Source organism: Stigmatopora argus, chromosome 6 (assembly GCF_051989625.1).
Source record: "Stigmatopora argus isolate UIUO_Sarg chromosome 6, RoL_Sarg_1.0, whole genome shotgun sequence".
NCBI lineage: Eukaryota > Metazoa > Chordata > Actinopteri > Syngnathiformes > Syngnathidae > Stigmatopora > Stigmatopora argus.
Window position 1 is genome coordinate 13,203,584 of NC_135392.1, and position 18,387 is coordinate 13,221,970.

At 41.1% G+C, this 18,387-nt stretch overlaps 2 protein-coding genes across 3 annotated transcripts in view; one reads left to right on the forward strand and one right to left on the reverse strand.

Annotated features, from left to right (window-relative positions):
- Nucleotides 1-18,387, forward strand: part of LOC144076352 (uncharacterized) — a 138,366-nt gene that overhangs the window by 21,157 nt on the left and 98,822 nt on the right. The window contains exon 3 of one of the 2 annotated variants that reach the window (XM_077604131.1): nucleotides 6,397-6,518. The exons of the other annotated variant lie outside the window; for it this stretch is intronic. The gene's annotated coding sequence lies outside the window, so the exon portion shown is untranslated. The remainder of the gene's footprint in view (nucleotides 1-6,396; nucleotides 6,519-18,387) is intronic. 2 annotated transcript variants of the gene reach the window in all.
- Nucleotides 678-18,387, reverse strand: part of LOC144076351 (plexin-A2-like) — a 68,048-nt gene continuing 50,338 nt past the window's right edge. The window contains exons 17-32 of the mRNA XM_077604129.1: nucleotides 16,523-16,616; nucleotides 15,154-15,396; nucleotides 13,733-13,876; nucleotides 12,839-13,073; nucleotides 12,556-12,698; nucleotides 11,440-11,708; nucleotides 10,273-10,339; nucleotides 9,801-9,947; nucleotides 7,667-7,826; nucleotides 7,332-7,435; nucleotides 6,404-6,500; nucleotides 5,683-5,882; nucleotides 4,966-5,135; nucleotides 4,488-4,700; nucleotides 3,324-3,474; nucleotides 678-2,412 (exon numbers count right to left, since the gene is read on the reverse strand). Coding sequence (XP_077460255.1) covers nucleotides 2,317-2,412; nucleotides 3,324-3,474; nucleotides 4,488-4,700; nucleotides 4,966-5,135; nucleotides 5,683-5,882; nucleotides 6,404-6,500; nucleotides 7,332-7,435; nucleotides 7,667-7,826; nucleotides 9,801-9,947; nucleotides 10,273-10,339; nucleotides 11,440-11,708; nucleotides 12,556-12,698; nucleotides 12,839-13,073; nucleotides 13,733-13,876; nucleotides 15,154-15,396; nucleotides 16,523-16,616 — 2,533 coding nt within the window. The 3' untranslated portion in view covers nucleotides 678-2,316. The remainder of the gene's footprint in view (nucleotides 2,413-3,323; nucleotides 3,475-4,487; nucleotides 4,701-4,965; nucleotides 5,136-5,682; nucleotides 5,883-6,403; nucleotides 6,501-7,331; nucleotides 7,436-7,666; nucleotides 7,827-9,800; nucleotides 9,948-10,272; nucleotides 10,340-11,439; nucleotides 11,709-12,555; nucleotides 12,699-12,838; nucleotides 13,074-13,732; nucleotides 13,877-15,153; nucleotides 15,397-16,522; nucleotides 16,617-18,387) is intronic.

Here is an 18,387-nt window from a genome sequence, read left to right on the forward strand (position 1 = left end):
CTAATGAGCCCACCACACATGCCAGCCATCATCCTAGATCCGGCGCAAGCTCTCTGCACTACATATACAACTCCAAAATTAAAAATCGCAGCACATTTTCCAGCTCCATTGTCCACGTCACTTTTATTAAAGTGGCTTTATCGGAGAAACCCGACAGCAGGCCCGTCATTCGGCTTAATCTTTCCAAATTACTTCACGGGAGCGACAGGTGTGCTTGTCTGAGACACTTGGTGCATTTCAAGTACAATGTAAACAATGACTGAAGAAACAGGGAAAGAGCGTATACAATGGGGTTTTTACCATCGTTGATGACCCATCCTCCTTCAGTGCAATTTATTCTCGGTTTATCTTCTAATGACTGAATTAGTCCTCTGTAGATCACGTCACATGTCCTATTCATACTGCACTCTGTACATACTATATAATGTGTTAATAGATGTATTTTTGTGCTGGAACATATGATAATATGAATGTGAAATATCATTGTGAGAATATTGAGAGTACAATGGCTCTTATGGCTTTGTTCTCTGGTCTGAACCAAAGCAGAAAAGCATACATGAATACATTTTGTAGTGTAATGGTCCATGTTTTTTTACTCACAGGTTTTAAGGTTCTTGGTTTGAATCTCTACTACGGCCTTTTTAAGTGGCATTATTCATTTAGACTACATCTTACACATAATTCATAAAGACTACATTTTAATGTATAGAACCTGAAAGCATTACTATGGCCTTCTTAAGTGGCATTTGCATCACATGTGATTCTCATCTCATTTTTTGAACTGCTTTATCCTCACTAGGGTTGCGGGGATGCTGGAGCCTATTCCAGCTGAATTGGTGGCCAGCCAATCACAGGGCACAAGGAGACAAACAACCATTCACGCACACAAGGGGCAATTTAGAATGTCCATCAGCCTACCATGTATGTCTTTGGAATGTGGGAGGAAACCGGAGTTCCTGGAGAAAACCAACGCAGGCTCAGGGAGAACATGCAAACTTCACAGGTGGACTGACCTGGATTTGAACCCAGGTCCCCGACTGTGAGGCCGGCACACTAACCACTCAACCACTGGGCGACCCTAGACATAATTCATAGACTAAATTTAAATGTATGGAACCTGAAACTGAAATACAACTGAACTGTACTTAGGAAGGGATTTCTTAAGGCAGGAAAGGGAGGCTGTGTGGTACATATACCAGGAGAATTGCTTATTTTGGTACCTCAGGAGATTTGCAGAAATCTTGGACAATGCCTAAGTCTTTGTCCCTGAATTTTTTTTGTTAAGCGTTTAAACAGTACTACTTGTCTTTGATCCCTATACATTCTGAGCTGCAGTCGCGCATTTGAGTTTTATGCACCTGACTTACAAGTTCATTTCCCACTCATTAACACCATCAATATCAGCGTTATATAAGCGTTATAGAAAGGATATAAATACATGAACTAATCCCAACCACTTGAGTTTTTTTCTAATGAACTTAATTGGTAATGACAGCATTACACCATTAGATCAGATAAAATCAACCAGTGATGTTTTTAAAACTGTGAACCCAACCTTTACAAATTTTACAACCCCATAGAAAATCTGTGGAGGGAGTTGAAAGTCCGTGTTGCCCAACGACAGCCCAAACATGCATGTTGGGTTTATTTACCACATTTTCCATCGTGTTGATGTGAATGTTTTTTCTTTATGTGCCTTGGCATTGGCTGGTGACGAATTGCTGCTTCACCAACGTACGAGGTTGTTTTCTACAAAATGGATAATAGGATAAAAACTAAAGACCACATTTGATAAAAAAAGTGAACCTGCTGTTGGCAAAATACTTAATTGGCAACGTTAAATCCAGCTTGTGACACGTAGCGCTTGTACCTTCATCTCATAATAGCACCTCTTTTTTATCTTTTGGTGATGAATTCTCCGCATGGTCTCTTCGCGCGGTCCACCGAGAAGCGCACCTCCGCTCATTTGCGGGGTGTAGCAGGACACGTAATACAATGAATGCAGGTTACTAAACAATGGCATTGAATACAAACATCATGCTTTGGGATGATCTGCCGTTCGTGTGTTTTCTTATGTATGCACGTCTTGGTGCATGTCATTTGTATTAGGTCCATAAAGTTTGAAAGCCTCCCTGCATACATTAATCTCTGTGTGTGTTTGTGTGCAGGCGTACACATGAGGTGCGTGCACATTTGAGTGCACTTGCTGTGCGCATGTTACTCGTCCTCTTCCACCTCAGCATATGCTCAAATTGTGTGTCTGCGTGTACAGCATGTGTGGGTGAGTGTGCACGCGTATGTACGTTGGCATGTGTTTCAGCTCTCGGCAGACAAGGCTGAGATGATCTGCTCCACTTTGTATGCCAACTTCTGCTTCTGGGCCTGCTCGTCCTGCTCCAGCGCTTCCGTGATCTAACACACATGCATGTCACATACACAATGTTAGTTGCCTTAGCTGCCACTGTTATCGTTTTACCATTTTGGCCTGAATGATGCTTTATTTATTTGTTTATTTTTCAATTCAATACACTGAAAATATTTGCCAACTCTTATCTGAGAGCACACATGCCTGCAGCCAGTGTTGTGTCCAGCCAATGGCTGAGGGAGGCAACAGGGCACTGATGACCGGATGCTTTGCCGATTGGCAAATTGGCTGAGCTACCATGGAGACAGTCCAGAAACACTTGAGCGATTTACTAAACATCATGAATTGCAATCGTTGTAGGGCTTATAAATAATGACTTTTTGCTGTTTATAGTCCTGCCACCTTAACATTTTACTTCTGATTTTGTACTAAAAAACAATGGGTTTCAAAAAAGTTGGACAATAAATGCAATTTCATCATTTGCCAAAGTAAGAGCAGATCTTAGCAAAAATCTTTTGATTACTTACAGAGATAATCAATTTGATTTCACCTGGGAATCAGAAATTATAGTATATTTAGTGTAATGTGGCTGAAAGAAAAGAATTTGGGCAAATCTTTGGTATTTTTTTGTAAGCAGCATCCCTTTGAAAGTTTCACAATGGCAAAGCCATGTTGACACTATGCTGGCAGCCCTTGGTTAACAATGGACTTGACTCCAAATCCTGCTATGAATGCTTTTCCCGAATTTTTAAACAGGTCAGAATGCACCCTAATTTATCAACGACCAAAGGTAATTCCATCGTAAAGTCAGTGTTGATTATATAAAAGACAGACTGTGTAAATGGCCTTCGTGTTCTGACCAAGGTTGGACTATGTTTGAGCTTTAAGGTCAGTGTGTGAAGTTGCGGAGATGACATAATGGTGAACGAGCTCCATTGTCATTGTTTTTTGTCCTCACCTCCTGGCTGTATTTGCTGACGTAGCTGTAGATCTCATGGAGGGCACTGAGCGCATTGAACTCGCTGGAGTGGAGGCGTGCCTGCTCAGCCAGATAGGCATTCATGTCCTGATCACTGATGGCTGGCAGGCGGTTAATGTCAGCATAGTACCTGAAAGGGGAGACACACACATTATGTATCACACATGACCAATCTTCCCCATCAAATCAGGCCAAAGCACTAAAAGCATTGCACAGTGGGTGATTTACATTGGAGGCGCTAGAGTGGGATGATTCGAACTCCACTCATCGGTGTGTTCTGTTTTTTTGACGTGGGCTTGTGTAATTGCATTTTATTTACACCTTTGCCGTCAACCAACCATATGCACCTTTTTCATCAGAAACATCAGATAAGACAAGAGAAGACTTCACCCCGCTGGGGTGTTTTAGTACGTAAAACATAACTGTAATGTAATGATACTGGATAGGTTGGTATCAGCATATAACCAATGTATTAGCTTTCTTTTGGGGAATGGAGATTGTTTTCTAATCAATATCACCACTTTCCTTTTCTGATGTGTTACCGCAAATACACTACCGCAAGTGGGAGCGGTTTCGAGAGTATCACTATTGAAATTTGAATAACAGCCTGAAAGAATAAGATCTGGTATTCGAGACAGTGCTATTTTAGACAGAGTTATGTTTGTCAGAATGCAATCAGTGCATTTTCTTTAGTTTTTTTTTTGTATTTGAATTTGGGCATTGACTGGTCCAGGTGTTGGCAAACTTTGATTTTGACCATATGCCACCTGTTTAAAAAACGTTACATTTATGAAAACAATTAACTGCTAGAGTAGTAAACAGTTTTATTTTAGTATATTATGGAATAATTCAGATTAAAATTAAATATTCTCCAAATATTTTCCCAAGGTCGCAATAAGCCATAGTCATTATTTTTCAATTACGATGTGAAGAACCAGTCCATGTAATTTGTTTTACATACATGCGGACATGAAACAAATGTCTTAATTCAAACAATGCCAACCTGGCTGCATTCATTTTTAATTTGACCCTGTTGAATGATCATGAGGCATTTCATAATCATATGCCTTGAAATCATCTTCCCACTGTTTTATTTACAAACTGCTCAGCAAAATATGGAGTCACTCAAACATAATATTCTACCTTTCCACCCAGCTTTTGTAGTGCGGTATGTCCTTGGCGTAGAGCAACTTGGTGGAGGGTGAATCTTTGCCCAGACGGTGCTCAGAGGTAGAGCAAGAATCCATGAAGGTTTGGGCCACCACGGACAAGCAGGCGTCCGTGATGCTGCTCTTGTGAATGTCAAAGACAAACTGCGGGTTCTTGATCACGTTCACCCAGAAGCGCAGGGGAAGGCTGAGAATAAAGATATAATGTGAAATAGCAGTGAGTGTAACAATAGTTGAATGGTAGAATTGATCAGTTCAAACCAGGAACAGAACCGTATTGATGTAAATGTGTTTTAAAATCTAAATCCTTGGCTGGAAACAATGATAATTAAAACGTAAACGTCGGTATCATTATGTAGTGCAGCAGCAAAGAGGTACTCCTGTTGTCGATACTTTTGCTTCGACAAAAGACATTTGATTGAAAGCTCACTTCAGAAAAACACTTCACTCACCAGTTGCTCTTCCAGGTGTGGCGGACGTCTGTGTCGTAAATGCCGTGTCTGTCAGCCTGCTCATCCAGAAAGTCAAACATGTATTTGATGGCTAGCGGTAGGGCGGTGCCCCGGCACACTGTGCTAAAGAGTGTCTCGAACAGGTCGTCCACAAATTTCTGCAGCGTGCCCTGAAGACAACATTGCCTCAGTATTAGTTCTTCAATTGTCGGTTAATTTTTTATTTTTTTTTCACCAACTTTGCAGTAATTTGGCCATTTTGTAACAGCATTAATGATGCAAAATTAATACAAAAATATGTTATTTATGAAAAGTTATTATAATAGGCAATAAAGGTGAAGTTTTAACACAACTTTTAATTTTAAGTAAAGTAAGAATAGTTCAGAGATCGAGGGTTATAATCCCCAGTGGCAAAGGGTTTTCTCTGGGTACCCCGGTTTCTTTCCACATCCCAGCTCCCCAAAAAAACATGCATGGTAGGCTGATCGCTCCAAGTTTTTCATAGGTATGAGTTTGTGCTTGCGTGGTTATTAGTCCCTTGTAAGTCCCCTGCTAGTTGCTAGTACCCTGCGATTGCCTGGCAACCAATTCAGGGTGTACCCCGCCTACTGCCTTGTGAAGATAAGCAGCTCCGAAAATGAATGAATGCATGAAAGGCAAATGATGAATACAAATAAGGAAAGGTGTATCGTGAACGCCAGTATTTGTGACACTTACCTTTGTCGCCAGAAGCCTCGTAAGGTAAATCTCCGACACCATTTTGTTGCCTCGGTCACCTTCCTTCTGGTCACCGTGCTCATGGTTCTTCACCAAGTGCCAAACTTTGACCCCACTTTCCAGATCTGGCGTCAACATGGGCACACGGGAATGGGGGCTGTCGGGGCTGGTGGGTGTGGACCGGAAAGGGATGTCCATGCCTACAGGGTCAAATGTGAGTTTGATAGGCAGTTGGCATTTTGTTTCCCAAAGACTATTGCGCCTTCCCATTTGTAAAACTTTGAATGGTCACGCTTGACAACCTCACCCTCTTGCCACTGGAACAACGAATTTTCCCGAATACGGGATGAATAAAGTTATCCAATCCAATCAGGTGTCTTCTAAAATAAGTAGCACCTGGCTGCAATCAACTGATTAACTGATTACACTTGCAAAAGGTATCCTCTTGTTGAGTTGGAATGAAAACCTGCACCCACTGCGGCCCTTTGAGGACCGGTTTGAGACCCCTGATGTACACTGAACATAGTGATGGTATTTCTTGACTTGACTGCCATGCTGGACATGTTGCGCCCCACCATTGATTTTGAATCATATTCTTTCCTCAGTTACATGTTGTTGTTTGTTTAGCAAACCAACCTTGACATTTAGCTGCTTGACTAGAAAATCCACTTAAACCCTTAGATTGTACAAATAGTGTTTGTATTTCTTTGACAGTACTGACCATATCTACTGATACTCCTCGGAAAACTGGCCGAGCACGGAATGTTGAAAGATGACATCTGCTTTGGGACCAAAGCCACCACGCACCGGTCTGTCACCTGTAAAGCCAGTCAAAGGTAGGGAACATTTGATTTTTTTGGCAGGCATACATTAGGCTACCTCCCATAAAGAAAGGCACAAACCAAGTATTCCTCACTTTAATACTCGGCTTGGATGTGTGACTAATTGACAGCAATATATACATCCAATTTGTCTTTGATCGGATTTACAAAAATAAAGTGTTTTCATTTATTCCTTTGTTGTTTAGAATATATTTCCCTCTTCTTACTTTTTATTACATTTTTAACAAAACAATCAATTATAATCATTATTATTATATCAATGGCAGAAAATTAGTTTGAAGGTCGACTTAGGTGTAGTCAATTTTTGCAAATAAATGCATAATATAGTATACATTAAAATATAAAACCTAATTTTCTTCTCCTGGTAGATAAATATTGAAAGAGCAAAAGTGTGCATTTGCCAGATGAGAAAAAGTAATTTCTTCTCCTGTTAGCATGTCCTTGTCTTCCTTCTTTGTGCCGTTTGAGCTCATTTGACTTCAAGAATGCATTTGGCTCTTAATTCGTGAGTCAAGATCAACATTTGGCCAACAAAGAAACACAAAACCTCATCCAAGGCTCCCGACCTATGCAAAAAAGCTGAACATTTGACTTTTTACTTATGTTTAGCTCAGAGGAATAAGATGTCAGCATGCAATGCATACAACTGAGTAATGCTTTGTCCTTCATGAATTCTTCATGAATCATATGAGCAACAACTTAAAACGAATGTAAAGTAAATACATCGAAGGTCACCTGGCAGCTACCTAACAAAATAAGTACTTTAGAGTACATACTTTACATTCATGTGACTTATTTTTTGCCCACCTGATAGTGAAGAAGCGTGTTGAGTCTTTTCCAGTCACCCTCAATCTTGGTGGTTATATCTTCATCTTGAAGTACCACACGAGCTGTTCTGCCTTGACGCCACTCTGTGTCGTGAAGAGAAAAATAATATTTTTATATATCAGGGGCATGTTAAATGTTACCTAGGGTCTCAGATCCATGGGTATCAAACTCATTGTTCTTTTGATTTCTCAATATTTTGCAATAAAATGGTTGGGACTCAAGAACATCAATGCCACTCTTGAGATCAAATTATGTAATGTCATCGGAGCATTGCAAAGGCTCGTGGTGGAATTCTGAGTTTCGATGACCCTTACCTAGGTCCATGTCGTTAGCTCGCGGTCGCTGGGAGCAGGGCATGTTCTTGTACACGGCGTCGAGGATCTTCTCCTTCACTTGGGTAATAGTGTCACAGTTGAGCACCTTGACAGCGATTTCCGGGCTATTTTCGTTGTCGGGGTTTACACAGATCAGCGTCTGGCCATACAGGAGAGGAGAGAAAGAAGCGGCTGTTACTCACCCGCTAAGACCTTTTCATTAGCTGTCCTCTCCAGAGTATACCGGTAGAGGGGATCTCAGGGGCAGAAATGTAATTTCACACCTACGGGATGTGGCTATGCAGCTTTGGCAGGGGCTTTAAACAAGTAATGAGACACTCTTCCACTGCCTGACACCGTGATCACAGAGGTGTCATCCTGTCACCAGCGGAAACTTTAAGCCTTTGGGAAAAGTTAGTTATACTAGTGTGGAACAGGCCGGCTCATATTAAACGAACTATCAGACCCCATCAGCATTGCTAAAACATTGGTGAATTACCGATCAGGCTGCCAGAACTGCTGGGGCACTTATGAGTTGTTGTTTTTTTGTAATGATTTCATCCTCTTTGATTGTCATTGCAAATACAGACTTCTGCTTTGTCCACTTAGATTAATTCCTCAAGGAAAAAAACATGACATGGCTGTCGGTGTATTTTTGAATTCTTGTAGAAATGTCAGACAAAGCGCTCGCTAACCTTGGCAGCCAACTCAAATCAAAAGCAGCAGTTTCCTTTGTCACTTTTATTAGACTTGCCTGCTATTGTTCATACTTCTGCAATTTCGCTCTAACCTTTGAGAACGATGTGAACGCGTCTAAGATTTGTTTAGGGAACAGGCTGTTATAATATTTAATAAGAATCTTGTTACTAATATAATAATGTAGTCTCTGCAAAGTATATTTCTAAAGGTGGATTTTCAATCCATTTGACACATTTAACAAAGTCTAAGAGATATGTACTTCTAATGAAATGTAATGATTGTGTTCAATCTTTTTTTCTCCAGCATTTCTCTTTTATTTTTTGCTTGATACACCAATAATAGTAGAAAATTATATTTAATGTGCTATTCTTTAGCTTTAGTTGAGATTTGTAGTCTCTACCTTTTAATACATATTACTACATTTTTTTATCCAATCTGCACATTTACGATGCACTCAAATTTGCAGATGCAGTTAGCACCAGATTTATATCTTTGTATTTTTATTCCATATGTTTCTCCTTCTTTGCACTGACATCAATTTTCATGTAATCTAAGATACTTTAAATCCAGTATCTGCAAAAGGATTATGCTTGTGTAAATGTTTTTTTTTGTGTGTGTGTCCAAGATCATCTTAAATTTGGCACTGTGTATACAAAATGTGAAAAATCCATTTATCGGGTCCATCTGTAAAGTTTGGAGTGGATTATGGTGTTCATGAAACAGTGCTTTATAGTCTGTATTCTGCATCAACTAAATGCCAATTTGTTCTGTATTCCCTGCCTCCTCTTTCTCTTTGTTTGTGAGTGACATGACCTCTTACTCTCTTGCATTCTGCGAACAAAACAACCCCCCCCATCTCTCCCGCCCGTTCTCCTCACAGTCTCAAAGATGTTGAAAGGAGCACAGTGGGAAAAAGCAAATGATCCTGTGCAAAGTGTATGCTGCTAAAGAATGCGAATGACGCAAAATCATAGGAATGCATTGTCATGCTCTCTTAATCGACAAGAGGTTAATGCAAAAATTCTGTTATAGCCTTCAAGGATTCAATATGTTAACACCAGTGTCACGTCCTGTCCTTTCATTTTCCTTTGGAAATGTACATTGGGGAATACCAATACATTGCAATATTGCGAGATTGAAAAATCTCAGTTTGGGAAGACTTTGTTCGGGGTCACCTTGAATTAGTTGTCAGCCTACCACAGGGCGCAAGGAGACAGACACACTCATACCAAAGGGCAATTTAGAGTGTCCAATCCGCTCCCGTGCTTGCTTTTTGGGATGTGGGAGGAAACCAGAGTACCTGGAAAAAACCTGCGCCGAAGAACATGCAAATTCCACACAATAAATAAAACATGAAAATTTATATCATTCGGTTCCTGTCTTTTGCTGTTGTTTTGTTTTTTTAAACATCTTTTTCCTCAATTTTGTCACTCACCAGTGTTTTATATTCTGTCTGTTGTCGGATGAGTTTGTCCTCGCTGAGCGAGTAACGCGCCTCGCCAGTGATGGCATCGATAGGGCCCTTCTCCATTTGCTGTTTGATGGCACAGAACAGCATAAAAAGGGGCTCGCCGGCAGACTCCTTTTTGTTTTGGACAGGCGCCCACGTTATGATTACAGAGAAAGATGTGAAAGACAGAAACACAAAAGAAGGAAATCGGTAGATGAGGTGAGACGATAAGCTTCTCAGCATTGAGATAAACAAAACATATTATGCCTAGTGGATGAGTTTGGTAATCTCATGCAGTGTATTAGTTTGGGGAAAATATGTTAGGACTGGTAAAAGCTGATCTAGTTTGTGTGTTGAATGGAAGCAAGTAGCTGTGTTGTATTAACAAATTGCCTAGCATCACGGATGCTATGCTAATAACTGGCAAATAATTTTGATGAGTGAAAATTTGTCTTACCTTGAGAAATTTGTGAAGTAAGAATGCAAACCAGTTGGTCAGCATCTTCTCTGCGACCGACTCAGTTCTGTGAGGCACAAAGAGATAAAAGGCATTTCCAGTTGAGCACTTTGACCACTTGGTTTATTTTTTGCATAAATCAACAAAGAAGAGTCTGACAATGTTGAAGCCTATGCACCCAGCATGGACAGTCTGTGGGATGAAAATGAATCCTAAATCCACTTGCGGAGCCTCAGAAGAGCAACTGTGCCTTGTGGTCTTTTCTTTCTCTGCAATGCCATTGTCGGCAGGAGTGACAGCTGTGTCACCACTCAGTTGCTTTAACATGTGTCCAGATGTCTGTGCGCCGTGTTTACTTATTTTTAATGAGGTTCCCTTTAGATTGACGGCACTGTCAGTGTTGAAGAAACGAGTCATTAAGCATTCAGCAGGCCGGCCTAGCCACTGGGAAAACAGGTTGGTGATAACCAACGAGGCAGGAGGAAAGGTAGGGATGGAAGAAGCAGGCAAATATTTCAGAAGTGGAACGTGGAAGATAAGCAAGATTGACAAGGACTGTTCTGCCACTGTACTTGCTCTCCCCCATTAGGTTGTCATCCTGTCCCAGTATGCCCTGACTTTTTCCATCAGTGGAACTGCCGCTGTCTTTCACCTGTCTGCTCAGGCGCCCGGTTGCCTAGGGCTCCCGACTAGCTTTTTCACACTGCTGAAGCGAGAGTAGTCTGCCTTAAATTTGACCTAGTTACTCATCCGTCAGAAACGCAAGGGGAGGTGCTGGACTGAGAAGAGGCCAATAGTTATCTATATTGTTGTAAATTTGGGAGACCAGCCTTTGAAGGTCTTGGTCTAGTCAAATTCCAAAAGTCTTAGGCTTGTTTCTGTCTTGTCTTGGTCTCTGCTCACAAAAGGCTTGGCCTTGTCTTGGTCCGGAATGGCGGAGTATCAGCGAGACTGTCTGACCAAAAGCCCTTTTTACTGTTTACTCCACCAGACCGGTGCTCCCTTCCCCGCAAAGGCCGGCATGCGTGTCCTCCCTCTTAAAAGGCAACTAGCATGTTCATGCATGTTTTTTTTTACAAAGTTTGAAAAGCCTTTAAGTTCTAAAGTGTATCATTTAATATCAGTGCAATTGTCCTGTTTAAAGAGTGCCTTCTCAGTGCACTATACCTGCGCAGGAGCAGCTTGGGGTGGTTCTTGCTCTCCAGGTTGCGCTCTATTAGGTCAGAGAGAAGGTGTTTGAGAATGTCGGTGGCGTACTCCAATCGCCCCTGCAACGCCGTCATGATGAGTGAGGCCATGTAGCCACGGTCCCGCATGGAGAACGAGCGCTGCAGCTCCAGCGTGCGAATGAACGTCAGAAGGAAGACTTTGTTGTTCACCAGCTGCGCAAACTGCTTCAAGGCTTTCTCCACATTTGCCTGTCCGCTCCCCGGCACCTGCACGCATCAGCCCATCGTGCTCATTAGATGAAATTGCATGATCGTTTTACCGAGGGAACAAAAGCAAAGGCTTTCAACGGAAAGCTTTTGATTTATACCACCGCAACTTAAATCTGTCTCGGGAGAGAGACACAGCAGATTGCAGTCAAGATAGAGACACATTTGCAGTCTAGCACTGTGTCTTGACAAAGTGTTCTACTTGAAATTTAATGACTGTAAATTGAAGTGAATGTTTGTTTTATATTTATTTGCAAAAACTATGTAGTTCTCAGTTGTAGAAATTTTTCGTCAAACTGTTAAGTAACGCCCAGGGCTGGTTGCCAACAAACACATTTTCCAATTTATTATACCCGTACATCACTTATTATATCATCCTAAATCCCTGAAGCTCATGGTTTCCCCCAAATCAGTGCAGATTATTTAAATGTGTTTAATGAATGTATATTGGGCTCCGCACATTTTGATCAAGTGGTACCTATAAAGTTCTTTTCCCCCAGTGTACCTGCTTGCTTTTCTCCTGAAAATGCTTAAATGGGATTTATTAGAGAAAAATACATCTATCACGGTCTTAAAATAACTACAAAATTCAAACCTTGAACATTTTTGAGAGATGAGGGGGAGTCGCGGTGAACGGTTTGACTAAACTGAACTGCTGACATTCGGTGAGGCTGCAAACTGCCAGGTGCTACAACATGAATCAAACCAAGACAAACTTCCAAGTGCCGGCCTACATTGACTTACGTCGCTCTGTTTGACAGATCTCTCACAACCACTGCCAAGAACACTCGTTCTTGCTGTTATTTGATAGCCTTAAGGTTGAGATGCGCAGGATTTGGAAATATACCTCCAGGTCTCTGAGCACAGGGTGGTCATCGATGCCTGGGAAGAGAACTCTCATTGCATAAGTGCGGTAGTCCAGGTAGGGTATGCCAGCTCGATCCAGGTCGCTTGTCAGCTCATTGATGTCCGTCTGCAGCTCGGCAAAGGCTGCACAGAAATACATTCGGCATTTATGGTGATCTAAGTCCATCCTATCGTGACTTCACAATAGGGAAGGTTACAGTCAGTTCCTAGCCCACTTTATGGGAGCCTTCCCATGGTTAGCTTATTTGACTGGCAGTGCTCACCCTCCTTGCACTCCAGAGCAACGCGAGATTCCAGGTTGTCCATCTGCAGTTGCAGCCTCTTCAATGTCAGGTCATTCTCGTGCGATTTTCGCCTGTATGCGAGCAGGACAATGACGACCACCACCAGAAGCAGCCCTCCCCCAGCAGTGATGCTCATGATGGCAGGCAGTGTGAGTAGGCTGTCTGAGCGGATGTGTACTTCGCCCGGAGAGATGTGAAGTCCTCCCACTTGCACCTGAACAAATCAAAGAAGAATTAGCATGTGTGTAGACTTTTTTTATCTGCTACTTACAAATTTGGGCTGGGATATACTGTGATCTGGGTAACATATTATACTGTACTATTAACCACAGCTGTAAAAAGCATTATTAATCTGGAGAAACTCATTTACATTGCGGGAATGGTGACAATGAACCGTGAATTTTGTTCCTTTACAGAAGAATAAACTTCAGATTTGACTATATTTTAAAAAAATGCAAGCAATAGAAAGCTCAAGGAAAACAAACTCGATCTGCTTTATTGGCTATCTGGGGAAAAAATCTGCTCTAAAGATAAAAATTTAAGATGCTATAGCCGAATGAATAAAAGCCAATCAAAGATCCTTGGTCTAGCCTGTGTCCTTGTAGTTGTATGAAAACTTCAAACTCGCTGCAAATTTATTGTGTTTCCGTTGTGGTTTTCAAGTTTTCTCCAACATTTTTGCAAGGACGCCTGTCAATAATTCTGTGGGGCAATGTGCTGCTGCAATTGGCTGGCTAGCCGACCGTAAATGACACACAATGACAAGAGACAAATCCCTTTGTCGACCCACAAACACGGAAAATGCCTACTGACCCACATCCATGGCATTCAAGCAACCAGATGCAGTGACAGACAGTGACACGTTAGACTGACCAGAACTTTGTGCTGCCCAGTGAGGTTGGGTGGCTCGCAGAGTAACTGGGTGTCAGACACTGTGAGGGAGCAGGGTGTGTCCCCAATGAGCACAGTGTAGTTCAGCCGGGCACCGCCCGACGCCGATGGCACCAGGTTACGACCCTGCGTCAGCAAGAAGAGAGGAATGGAATACCAGCAAGATTTTTCTTTTCTTTTCAGCAGTTATAGCCTCAGGCTGCTAATTTGATTACTGCTGAATTGTATTAGCATATAAATGATCCTTGCGATAATTTATCTGGGCTAATTCTTTAAAACCAATTTTGCAAAGTGAAAGACCTCCTGAATTCAATGTTGTTTACTGTCTGCCAATTTCAATTAAATGCTTGGCATGCAAATTTTTGCTAATTCTATTCATCAGTTCTCTTGAAGAATGTACTGCCAGATTATCAGGTGTTTCCAGTTCCTTCAAAAGTCCTACTTTAACACATAATCCTTAAATCCTTTTTTCAAAGAGTTTAGCATTTGATTAATTTGAATTCATAAAACTATAAAACAAAAAACATGATGCAAGACCAAAAAAATAACCGTGTTGTAGGTCCAGAAGGCTTTTTGTAAAAGGAAATGTACTAAACAGAGCAGCTTCTGATGCTCTGAGCCTGAACCATGAATGGAAGATGAGTAAATGGGATTAAATTTATTGATCCCTGGAAGACGCGTCACTAGTACATGACCGAAATAGGCTGTCATTTCTGATGAGAAAAACATTAAACGGCTCAATATTTCTTCCTCAGTTTTGCCTGATCAAAAAGGGTGGTCAAACCTCATTTTCTTTAATTTTTAACCAAGGGAAAATGAACAACTTCATCATGCCCTTGCAGTATACACACTGTATGTAGGTAAACTCTGAAATGCTGTTTCCATACACGATTGTGGGCGCTGGATGAAATAATACAATGTATGATGGGATGCAAAGTCATAGTTTATTGGTTGATAGATCTGCTGCGTAGCTATAAATGATAAATCTTTAATCTAACACAAATCGAATGTGTATGAACCTGACCCCGAATTGAACGTTTTCCTTAACCAGTAATGGTATACCTTATCCTAATCTAACCATCAACTCCTAGCTGCCCACTCTGAACTGAGTCCCATATATAATTGTAACTCCTACCGATAAATCTTAAGGCAAGATTTTAACACCTAACGACATCTCACACCTAATTTAAGCCCAACCAAAACCGAGAATTCAACACAAAATCACTGATCCTCACCCATAACTAAACTTCCCCCCCAGAACCTTAACAGTCTTAACCCAACTGAAACTAAACACTAACCACTCGCACAAATTCAGAAACCAATTCCAAATCTTTACCCTAAAAGCTAACCACATACACGCATTGTTTGTCATTAGATGCACAAGTCAATAACCGTTAACCTACTTTTAGGATGATGGGTGCACCAGGTTTTTGCTCCAGAATGCCTGTGAGGCTAAGGGGTTCCAGGTAAGGGTTGGGATAGTAGAGAAAGCTGCTATTGTTGTAGGTGAGCAGAGCTTGGACGTTGTTGAAGACAAAGCCAAATTCGTCAACGTGCTTGACGCTCTCCACTTGGCCGCTATTATACTCAGACTGCAGTGATGGAGCGAAGCAGCTGATGGTGGTCGTATTCAGCACTTTGCAAACCTATGCACAAGATAGATTCGAAATGAAGTTACTGGAAGGGGGAATACTTAACATACTTGCACGATAAACTAGTTTTGCAGCTAAAATTGAAAAAATAAATAATGCAGATAAGTGAATTTGCGGATAACTCAGTCAGCTTTTAGTATTGTGCAAAATCAGGCAATTAGCATGTTTTGCGTACTCAAGGTGAATACCATGCATGTGTATTGAACTCATTGATATTTATCTTGCGGAAAGTCCCATTCTCCAACTACTGATAACTAAGAACTTAAAGATGTCTGGTGCCTTTTTCACCAACTCATTATTTCTTCATTAAACTATACTCAAAATCTGTCTGACCCTACATTTTCAACTGAGCAGGGTAAATTATTTGGAATTTTTTGTTGTCGTTATCTTGGCTTTACACAGATTGGCTTCAAGTCGCCTTCATTGTATTTCATAGCATTTTCTCCCGCCTATGCTGTTTTTTTAGATATTTACGATAGAACTGCTACTCTCATTAAATTCGACAGTGACCCCCTTCTCGGAAGTTGATGTGTGTCAAAGGTCAACTATAAGCCTCTCTCAGATTGTGGTGCTGCCTGGAGTTCTGTCAAATGTGTAGTTTAATTGAGCAGCTCAAATCCCGGGCAGGCATCATTAACACACCATTTAACTGGCTCCAAGCAGATCACTGTCTATACATTATACAGTTTTAGGTTTAGGCTCTGTTACCCAGACAAAGTCTCCAATCAAACCTACAATGAACATTCATACATCGAGACCATGAGCCGTTGGTGTGAGGCCAGGAAGAACTCCATTTGCTATTGATGGGAAATGATTCAAGTGAAAAATGAGGTACAGGCATTAAATCGACAAAGTAGCGAAGTGCAATGTAGTTACAGCGTTAGCTATGTGATCAAATGTTGTTTTGGACCCACATTATGGGTCCAATTAGTTAAATAATTCATTCAGAGAGAAAATGAATTTAAAAAAACAGCACAAGTCAAATAAGATCTAACGAATCATGCGTAAATGGCAGGCTTAGCAGTGAATCTCCTGCAGCTTGAGATCTCATTCGATCATCATTGATCAAACGTAAACAACTTCATTAGCGTTAACTGCAGCGCGCCACTCTCACACTCACATTGACGGACTCATGGCCGCCGTATTTGACTCTGACTCGTGGCTCCTGCACAACATCCAGGTTGGTGCCCGTCACAGTCAACGTAGTGTGGCCGCTGCGTGGAAGGAAAGCACACTGATTATTGGTCGCAGTCTTTCGCTGATTAGAGTGAGTATAGATTGGTTTTGTAAGTCTTCTAAGCCCAGTGTTTTCCTCACAAGTGGCGGGAGTAGACCTTTGGAGAAGCTGGCAAAGCACTGCGCTCTTTGTTATTGGGTGGGCATGTTGGTTCAAATGAGGGAAAGCAACTGGCTTCTATTTTTGTCTTCAGTCGCGTCTATGCAGGAGCTGCTTGTTTACAAATTGGTTCGGGCATAACATGCTCGATGTTTTGCATAACCTGTTCACTGGTGTAATCTCACAGCCCTATGTGTGAAAACTCAAAGAAAAATTGAACATTTCCAGTCAAAGGGTGTGTCAAAAACTTTGTCTACTTGCATTTCAAAATCTATGGCTCAGTTTATAGAGGATCATGTTGGGACTATAGATTCCAGAGGAGATGTCTTGATAGCATTTCTGCATAACTCCTTGCCGGTAAAGTTCAATGAAATATATAGGAAATTAAAATTCTTGTTTTATTTCTGTAAAACTAGTCAGATTTGTTGTTGTGTCTCTGATCAACCCGGGGCCTGTTTTTAGCTTGCATTTTGCTCACTTTGCATTGCTTGTCTAATTAAAAGCATATTCAGCACACAAACATACGTTGTGTTAGCCCCGTGGAGCCTGCAACGCTGCAACCATTCATGAAACATTATACAACTAAAATTAGCGATTTGCCTGCAAGCTCATCTTGCAAATCCCCTTTGTGCACGCTTTTCCTAAATTTTATATCTTGTGAGTTCAATGAATCTACCAAGACATCTATAAAGGTCCCAAGACGAGAAGCATGGAAGAGAAATGGAAGAAAACATTAAATTGACATCTCATTACATGTTATTTTAGCTTCTTCTGTCAACTGGCGAAAACACTAAATTAATACATAATCCAGGGCGGCCCGGTCGCGCGAGTGGTTAGCGCGTCAGCCTCACAGCTCTGGGTTCCTGGATTCAAATCCAGGTCACGTCCACTTGTGTGGAGTTTGCATGTTCTCCCCGGGTTTCCTCCGGGTACTCCGGTTTCCTCCCACATTCCTAAAACATGCATGGTATGCTGAATGGACACTCCCCCGCAAACCCGAATGAGGTTAAAGGGAATCAGAAAATGAGATGAGGAGAAAATATATAATCCAAGGTTGTCAACTTTTGGCTCTTTAAAAGATAGCAAATGTGATTATCTCAGCAGAGGCCAGTGTTAACTCATTTTCTTAAGACTATCAGTCACTTCTTAAACCATTCCATTCACGATCCAAGGTTGTTGAAACTATTATTAATAGTGGTGATGGCATTTGGTGTTTCAACAGGTCCACTTTCTTCCATTTTACTCAAAACATTAACGTTAAGGCCATTGAAGCATAAATTGTTGAAAGAAAGCAACAATGATGACTTTTTTCTCTAATTAATTATCTATTGTACTAGCAACATGTTCAACTAGTCCATTAGTAGTTGAATTCTGATTTTGAACGTGTGGTTTTACAGGCCTGATGTCTATAGCTTGATGCATGCATCTATCTTTTATTTTTTGTTTACATTTCTTAGCAATATCATCCTACCGATAACAGTGAACATTTTGGTCATGATTCAAATGGTGAAGATCTGAGGCTTTCATCAGTCTTCTATTCCAAATCGTTTTTTTTTTTCAGTGATTACAGTGGAAAAAGGGAGGAAAATATGTTTTGTTTTCTTTTTAATTCGTCAGCAACAACAAGCTCTAGTTTGTTCATTAGTGTT